At 35.7% G+C, this 10000-nt stretch overlaps 1 protein-coding gene across 3 annotated transcripts in view; it reads right to left on the reverse strand.

Annotated features, from left to right (window-relative positions):
* Positions 1–10000, reverse strand: part of LOC135225715 (15-hydroxyprostaglandin dehydrogenase [NAD(+)]-like) — a 58629-nt gene that overhangs the window by 15854 nt on the left and 32775 nt on the right. For all 3 annotated transcript variants that reach the window (XM_064265082.1, XM_064265084.1, XM_064265083.1), the window contains one exon: positions 4550–4655. In XM_064265082.1, the coding sequence (XP_064121152.1) occupies positions 4550–4655 (106 nt within the window). The remainder of the gene's footprint in view (positions 1–4549; positions 4656–10000) is intronic.

Raw genomic sequence — 10000 nt, forward strand, 5'->3', positions numbered from 1 at the left:
CTGGATGTCACTGACATTCAAGGAATCCTAAAGATTTCCTGAAGACAGGAGCAGCCCCAGTGGAGACGAAAATGTCTCCAGAATCCAGAAGCGTCAGGGGGCAGATTAAAAAACAAGGGATAACTTAATGTCTAACGATATGGAAAACCTGCTTAGTGAATTGAAGGGAAGTAGAAAGTTAATTTAGAACCGATAAGTAATGAAGAGACTCGTGGATACTTTCTGGAAGAGAGAATTCTGCATGCTCAATGCAGTTGCATAGCTGGTGAGTGAAGAAGACTCTCCTAGCGAAGACCATGTTACACGAAGAAGAGGAAACAGCACAATGTTGACGTAGGAGATCAAAGTAGGAAGAGTTTTGTGTTGGAAATTATTCCTGCAGATGGAGGTGAAGGCTTCTAAGTGACAGAGGTACAGCAGTCTGTCGGACTTCGGGTAAGTTCAGTGCCTTTTGCGTCCCATGTGATTTTTTCTTGTGTGCGCCTATTTCGCATATACTGTAGTGGCAACCTCTGGCGTGGCGTAAAAACCCGTAAGATCAAAGACTGCAAAGTATGCGAAATGATTTTTCTTTTCCAGATGGGTAACCACCACCATCTGAGGAGATCAGTGTGGCAGGAGCTCTGGGACCGAGGAACATCTTCAGGTATTTGCTGTATTTCTGTTTCGAGAGACTGCAAAGGAACCAAGTGTCTACTACGTAAAAGGAGAGACGCCTAAGGATCTTAGCCAGCTGATGGAGCAGAGAATGGGGAAGGGCCCATCCCTGGTAAAAACAAACCCCATTTCGATGGCGCTTTGTTGGCGGGGATGCCCCAGGAGTGAGATCACTTCTGATCGGCAAAGGCCACAAATCTATCTATCTATCCATAGCGACAGGGTTGAGGTCGCTGAGTGAGATGAGAAGACGTCTTCACCATAGCTTATTTGGCAACGCTCTTCAAATACACCGCCATTTTTTAATCTTGTGATAATGGAAACTGAATGGACACCTTTTTAGTTGAAAAATACAAAAGAATCTGGGGGCAAACCTATATAAAATTCTTTGAATATCCAGGTTCAGTACGATTTAGATATAAACCATGAATTTCGCATATTTGACACTACTGTATTAATCTACATTCGCTCTGCCCTACAATAATGGGTAGCAATGCGGCCCGAGAGCCACTGCAGTGCATGAGCAGGATAAGGAAATCTTAAAACCAAAACACATCATCGCATAACCACTCGTTGTCAGCATCCAAACTGTGATTAATTTACAGCACGAAAATGATACCAAATTAAGGCAAAGAGAAAAATGCAGCTTTACCAGAGAGAGAGAGAGAGAGAGAGAGAGAGAGAGAGAGAGAGAGAGAGAGAGATGCAATGTAAATATTTTCTTAAATGCGAAAACACCATGAGTGACACCTTAAAACAGGTTTGTTCCTAAGTAAAAATTGTTGTACAAACATGTCCTGTTTACCTTGTTATGATATATGGCAGTCATGAGTGCACGTGTGAACGACAAACCCAGCGATCCAACAGACGGCCGGACACCGTAATGACGAGAGAACACATTTACAAAGTCAACAAGTTGTGCTCGTATTTCTTCTGCATTTATCTTTCACACAATGGGCTTGGCGTTTATCACTAGGAAAGCAATCATCTGCGTGTGATCGCATATGTATACAAATGAATATGGTGATAAGCATAAGCCAAGTATCCGCGTACATGCGTGGTGCCTTAGTTTCATAAGTCTACGAACCACAAGCAAGAAGTCTTGTCCACAACCCTACGCAAGAAGATCCCTTCCCTAGCATAAACAAGAGGTCCTCTTCAAAGGCACAAACAAGAAGTTCCCTTCTTATCGAGTGTTTATACAGTGACCAAGGACTTCAGTTAATTTCTTTATAAGTCTCTGACTATTCAAAACAACGTTTTGGTTTTTATTAACAACGAACAAATGAATGGAACAACTCATAGCTGAACGCGTAAAGAATAAGATAAAAGCGAAGAAAATCGTGAAGTTTTATTTTCTTGATGTTACTATACGTAAACGATGGATTAGATTAACATAATCAACAGTAAGTATGCGGATTAACCTTACACTGTTTGCACTCCTGATGATTTTGTTCATGCAATGTAAAGAGGACAAAGCTGGAGCAACCGAAAGTGTTGGATATGTTAGTGCAGATTCTAGGAGCGCGAGGAAAAATGAGAAAACTCCCCCAAAATTGAAAATCACCAAAAAGGACATCCTCAATCTAGTCACTTAACGCAGGTGGCATATTGCAGAAGAGTGAAATCATCCTGTCTTCCATTAGGATGACGGTGGAAAAATGCACAAACCACCTGCCTACTTAGCTTTGCCATGAAAATGCAACTTTTCATAAAATAACAAGGAAACTAAAAGGATGATTACCGATTAGGAAAAATAAACAAATGCAAATATATGGAATCGGAAAACTCCACGATGTTGAATATTTTGTAACTAAAACACTGGCCTATTGGATCATCTGGTAGGAAATGTTGGGTCTAAACTAACAAGTATTGCAATTAACCTTGTTTGAAGGTCTATAATTCACGTAAGCTTTTCATATTTGTAATAAACTTTGTTCAATCATTTAGTATCGATCTGCATTCCTTTAATAATCGCATTTTCGCCTACTTCTCATAACATATGGGCAATCTAATTCTCTCTCTCTCTCCTCTCTCTTTACGGGACCATCTGCTAAGTGAAACGTGACAGAAGAGGTAGGGTATCAGGGACGGGAAAAGCTTTCACTTGGATGCTCTTACTTTCACCACAACGGAGACTCCCTTCAGTCCTTCCATCCTTCTCACCTACATTTTACTACTACATTGATTACTGTAACCACGAACCGAACGAATCGAAAGTGTTGGGTAAACCTAAGGTCAATAGAATACTCCCTGTATCTTCTACAGACTTGTGGTAGCCCGGTTCAAACTTTCCTTTCACTTCCAAAAACGGAAGAAGAAGAAAAAAAGCGAGCCTAGAAATCTATATGATTAGATTTAGAATTATGAATATCCTCACCGAAAATAATACTAAAACTTCCACTTGGTTTTATATGCCTAGTCCATACTGAATAGATTACAAGGAGGATATAACTTCAAAACCACGACCAGGTAAGATGGCAACATTCCCTCATGAATCGACGCCTGGCTGAAGTGCGTCTGTTGTTCCCTCCCATGCGACAGTCTATTCATAGCCTTCAGCACTAACGAATCCTTTTCGAGCGCTGAAACTTTATCCCCCGTGGCCTTCAGTACTTAAGGAATCCTTTCCGAGCGCTGTAACCTGATCCTATTAAAGATTCCTTTGACATCCTTCTTAGGATTAGGCAATCACCCTCCCGAAACGTAACGCTTAATTGCGATCTCCTCTGAAGGTGAACTTACAGGACGTCTTGCGCAAAAAAGGCGGGATTAAAGACTTCTTACTGTACTGCATGTCATATTGATACTTTTTCTTTTCTTCATGCTTGTGTGTGTTGACCGATTGGCATTCCTTCTGGCATCGTAATTTCATTGAGCGCGCGTCTGTGACATGCTTAATTATATCCATTCTCTAGCTGTAAAGTACCCCTATTCAAAATTATGTACAGATTAAAACCCATTATTAGATCTGGAATCTAAGCCTCACAATGATATTCTTTTAGAATAGAATAATCTTAACCACAAGACACACACACACACAGGAAGAGGAAAAGAGGACCGCGGACACTTGGATTAACTTTGATTGCCTAATTAATGCTATATAAACTACTGCTTATTTAATACTGTATAATTGTTTTTCCTCGTTACAATTCACCGAATAGGAATTTTAATTCTATAATTGAATATACAAGACCAGTCAGTAGTGAGAGTAACCCCACAAAAGCAACTCGACCGTGAATAAATAATCTAACCAATGCATTGAGATTTCATAATTAAACAGATTTACTAGATCTACAGTACCAAGGCCACAGGGCCATCACTGCCAACGACGAATCCAATGACCATAAACATATTTTGAGCTTCGTCTGTTAATAAAATTTCTAATGAATGACAAACCAGAAAAACGATATTTTGTATATAGTATTCATTGGCCAAGGTTAGAAATGAACATATTAGGGGTACAGTAAAGGTCACTGAAGCATCAAAGAAGTGCAAGAGCCAAGGTTAAGATGGTATGGCCACCTGATGAGAAGAGAAGAGCAACACATGGCAAGAGAAGTGATGGAGGTGGAGATGGATGGAACACGAAGGAGAGGAAGACCCAAGACCAGGTGGAGACATTGCATTAGAGATGATATGAGGGAGAAGGGAGTACGGGAGGAAATGACACAGGTCAGTAGTACCTAGATGGAAGAGAATCATTAAAAACGGCGACCCCGAATAGGGATGAAGCTGGGAAGACGGAGATTCATTGGAGAGTTGGCGTAGTTCTAAGTCTGAAAACTGTGAAATCTTCATCGACAACAAAGAAAGAGTTAAAAGCAGAGAGAGAGAGAGAGAGAGAGAGAGAGAGAGAGAGAGAGAATTAGGATTTATTGTAAGCACTCACTTTTGCGCCTCTTGCCAGGAGTGCCTGAGCGAAGGATCGGCCTAGACCTCTCGCAGCTCCTGTAATGAGCGCCACACTACCGGTGATCGCCATGGTGTCGACCCGCCTGAAAAAAAAGAACATCGGAATAAAATTAATTAACGATGTTATAACAATTTGGATCTTTCCTAGATAGTGACCCTTACAAGTTTGAACCTTATCGGCTTGTTTAGCACAAGCCCGTTGGGATTACCGTAAAAACAAACAAAAAGACTGTAAATTGCATAAAGATAATGGCCCCAAGAAATATTAGTCCTAGATAACGATCCCGGGGGGTCAATATTTAGGAAAGATCCAAGAATCTGAAATAATATAAGCTCATACAAACCTTCTTCCAATGAGAGTATAAACTACTTCATTTTCGAATTCATGCAAAAATGCTCGGTGTCACGAGGAAGTGTTATTTTTGCTATCTTTCAGGGTGTAGCCGACCACCTAAACACAAAGTGTACTCATACTCGCGGTAAATTTGAATTCATACGAGCTCCCGATTGTGAACATTCCCCAGAATTGTCACATATATCATTCACAATGACTGCTTGGTGTATAGGTATTATACAATGACTCCTCGTTTTATTTATAATTAACAGCTATACAATACTGCTTGGTGTATAGACAATATATAAAGAATGTTTGGTGTAGAGAAGATATACAATGATTGCTTGGTGTATAGATATATAATGACATCTTGGTGTATAAATAATGTACAATGACTGCTTGGTGTACGAATAATATAAAATTACTGCTTGGTGTACGAATATAAAATGACTGCTTGGCGTACGAATATAAAATGACTGCTTGGCGTACGAATAATATAAAATGACTGCTTGGTGTACAAATAATGTAAAATGACTGCTTGGTGTACGAATAATATGAAATGACTGCTTGGCATAGAGAAAATATACAATTAGTGCTTGGTATATAATACTATACGACTGTTTGGTGTATAATAATATATAATGACTACCTAGTACTTATACAACATTATGACTGCTTGATGCAAAGATTCGAGACAAATGCTTGGAATCATGCCATCTGCTATGTGTTATCACTTTGACTCATGAGCTGCACTTTTTAGTGTTCACTGGTATTAAGTTACGTAAACATTTAAAAAAAACATGAATAATGTAAATGTTACTGATTTGCAATCATAATGTAAATTGTTTTCCATAATTGTTCTGAAAAAAAAAAACGGTACCACATGAAATGGTTCTTCCACTTGCCCAATCGACACAATAATACAGTGACTAGCGAATCATAACATGCACACATTCTTACTAAACAAGCCAGCAAACCATAGCATGCAGATTAAGTTTGTAATCTACATACAGTCCTACCTGTAAAACGAACTGATTACGAAGCTGAACTTGTCTGACATCCATCTCAGTCTTATACTGGTCTGAGACAATGATATCATTTCTATATCCTCTTAGTCACCTGTAAGATGAAGGTAGCTGACTTAGAGAGAGAGAGAGAGAGAGAGAGAGAGAGAGAGAGAGAGAGAGAGAGAGAGAGAGCAGCGGTCGATCGCGAATTCCTGTTGAAATGATAAGTGAGAACTCTCCAGTCAAAAATATGAGTGATAGTAGGTTGGTTGGTTTGGAACGAGTTGGCCATTTATGCCAGAACCATTGCCCGAAGGTGTAGGAAGATATTGAAGGTTTTAGGAGGTCTAGTATATACATACGGACCCTCTTAACCAACAGCCTCCAATACAAAAATTACTTTCTACCTTGAATACTCTTCAAAAAATGTATACTTGTAAAAACAAAGTTTTCATTTCTCAGTACAATAGAAGGCGTTAGTTGAAAATACTTACGATTTTCTTACATCTAAATGGTTGACTTCGCTCGGGTCACTATGCTTTTCATGCTGCAGCCATACTTCTACAGGCAAGACCTAATCAGAGTGACATACTTCTTCAGGTAGGGCTGACAGTGTTAGTCCTTTATTACGGGCTGCCCTGTATATCAAGACCCCGTTTTGGGACAAGGCCAACCTAATGCAACTGCTACAAACCTTTTTTTTGGGGATGGGCGGGTGGGGTGTGTGCTTTTTCGGTTAAAAAGATGGAGATGCTGAAATACGATTCAGATTCTCTTTACCTATCTAATTTTTTTCTTTTTTTAGAAATTCTGAAATATGGTTCAAATTCTCTTTACGTATTCATTTTTTTACAAATAATGTTTATATTTAATGACATTTATACTAAACTATTTACCATAATAAGGCACGTTTGTGCACGGTAACATGACGTAGGAGAGAGAGAGAGAGAGAGAGAGAGAGAGAGAGAGAGATGCACTGTCATGGTGTACTTGATCGACGTTCTTTTTAAGTCCGGGATGACCCTTCTTACAAAGATCTTTTTCAAGCCAGGCGGGAATTCCTCCAAAGCGGGTGCTTTACTGAAAAGATTTTTTTCTTGCGCAATGTCAACAACGGCCTTCCCCGACCTTTTAATGTTGATTCCCTCAGAGAGAGAGAGAGAGAGAGAGAGAGAGAGAGAGAGAACAGGTGAGGATGCGCAGCGCCTGACGACGCACTCATTATGGCGAAGCAGGATGAAATTTCATCGTTGAAGTTTCAAGATGATGAATATGGGAGAGAGACCAATACTACCATTCTTCCCTCTATTTCTCTGCCATTCTATACGCAAACAAGAGTTCCGCTCCTGTTCCTCGTTGTCGTGCAAGATAAGGCCAACAATAGCTATTGCCAGTGTGGGCTATCGCTCCAGAGCAGCCCAGCCCGTCAACCTCTTCCTCTTATCTAACGAGACAATAAACGGAGGCAATGACAACATTAATGCGCCAAGCGGTTACTCGGACAGGACACCAATACCGGAAATGTTGGTGGTCATTCTCTCAAAAGCTTACAGACGAGACTAAGAAAGCGGCAACGGAAACGAGTGATTTTCAGTCTTTAATAGCAATTGGAGAGAAATGGCAGGGGAACATTGTCGTCAGAGATTAAATATGGGAGGAGTTGCTCGTGAAATGGCTACGCAAGACCTTGGAGTTATGTGCCTTCCTGTAGTTAAGAAGAGGAAACGCACGTACAAAAGACAATGCTCCCAAAATTTACAGAGTCTGTTATGAACAGTCAAAAACAACTGGATCTCGGGATAACACAGGAGTCACGAATACCACTGAAGGTGTTGTGACCACGAGCACGATTCTTCCGGGAATCACTTGCCATGTTTTCCACAAAACTGTACCAAGTTTATTTAACGACGAAAAAAAATGGAAGCTCAAGCTTGTGTGACATTAGACTTAACGAATGTGTGTAGCTACGGTTTTGTCACTGATATATGAAATAATTCTGGCTACTTTGGATAAAGTTCGGCGGAGGAATGCCACGAGAGAGAGAGAGAGAGAGAGAGAGAGAGAGAGAGAGAGAGAGAGAGAGAGAGAGAGAGAGAGAGAGAGAGAGAGAGAGAGAGAGAGCCCTGTGTTTTCTTTTTCATTCTTTTTTGACAAAATTTAGAAATCCTCTTACTCGGTGTAACTGTAATTTCTATGGAAAACAAAAGCATAAAATGCATAACATGGAACACTGAATTTATATTTCTTTTCCTCTTCGCTCCACGACCGTTTCGCATAAATAATTTTATAAGGAAACAAGAGAACATAAGAAGAAGCGGATTTAGACAAAATAGCAATTTGAAACAAGTTCAAACTACGTAAAAAAAAAATACCAGATGCAAAACCAGACATTTTTGTTTTAGAAAATACCTCTATTTACCACACATTAAAAGACCAACCTAAGTAAAAACAAAAATCCCTTTGCACGAGTACGCCATTTATCTTCAGCAAATACCAGGGTGACGTCAACAGACAGCACATGTCAGTCATTATAAGTGACTCCACTTTGAATATCATTCAGCCATCCCACCAGCTTCTACTAGACATAACAAATTTACACAGGTTTGTACATACATAACATTAACGATAAATAATTATATATATACATATTATAATATATATTATATATTATAATATAATATTATATATATATAGGAATATACAAATATTATATATATACAACGGACACAATATATATAAATATTAATATATCTTAATTATATATTATAATATACAAAATTTATTATAATATATTACACGCAACATAATATTATAATATATAGATATAGATATATGAATATATAGTATAGATATTATAGTATTTATATAATAGGAATAGATATCAAGGATTTTTTTTTTGATTTTTTTTAATTAACAAATAATTATTTATATATACAATCCACCGGACTACATAATAGTATTATTATATTACTAAATATATATATATATATATACAAATTATTAGTAATATATACCACGCACCACATAACTATATATATTATATATACTATATATGGTATATATTATATATATATATAATATATATAATATTATATAATATTGGAATTTATACAAACTATTACTATATATACAACGCACACATATATAATTATTATATTATATAATTATTATATTTGAATTATATAATATATATATATATATATATATATAATATAATATAGATAGGAATACATTCAAAAAAAAAAAATATTATATTCAACACGCACCCACCCCCATAAATAATTATTATATAGATTATATACTATTATAATATTATATATATATATATTTATATAAATATATATAAGGAATATCATACAATATTATATATTACACCCCGCCACACAAATTAATATATGATAGATATATTAATTATTATAATATTATTAATATATTATAAATATATTTATATATTATAGTATATATATATATAATATAGAATTAAGTATATTATAATAACATATATAGCTATAATATATATATATGATATATATAAGAGATTAAATACTATTATATTATAGAATTTATATATATTATTATAATATTATAATAATTATCGATATATAATAATTATATATAATTATTATATATACTAATAATATATATAATATATAATAGTTAATATAATATAAGATATATATAATATATATTATTATAAGATATATATAATTATAATTATATAATAAATTTATATATATAAGGTTATATATATATAGATAATAATTTATAAAAATATATAATTAGATTATTATATAATGTATCTAAATATATAGATATATATATATATAATACATAGATATAGATATATTATAATAATATTATATATATATTATTTAATATTTTATATTTATTATATTTAGTTTAATTTATTTATATTATAGATATATATTACTATATATATTGATATAATATATATTATTAAGATAATATATATTATATATAATAACTTATATATATAATAATATATATAAAATTGGCAAGACTTTTCTAATATACTCGTGCTGCATACTGAGATCTTGCAAACATGCACATGCATAACGGATTACAT

Source organism: Macrobrachium nipponense, chromosome 13, assembly GCF_015104395.2.
Source record: "Macrobrachium nipponense isolate FS-2020 chromosome 13, ASM1510439v2, whole genome shotgun sequence".
NCBI classification, from domain to species: Eukaryota; Metazoa; Arthropoda; class Malacostraca; order Decapoda; family Palaemonidae; genus Macrobrachium; species Macrobrachium nipponense.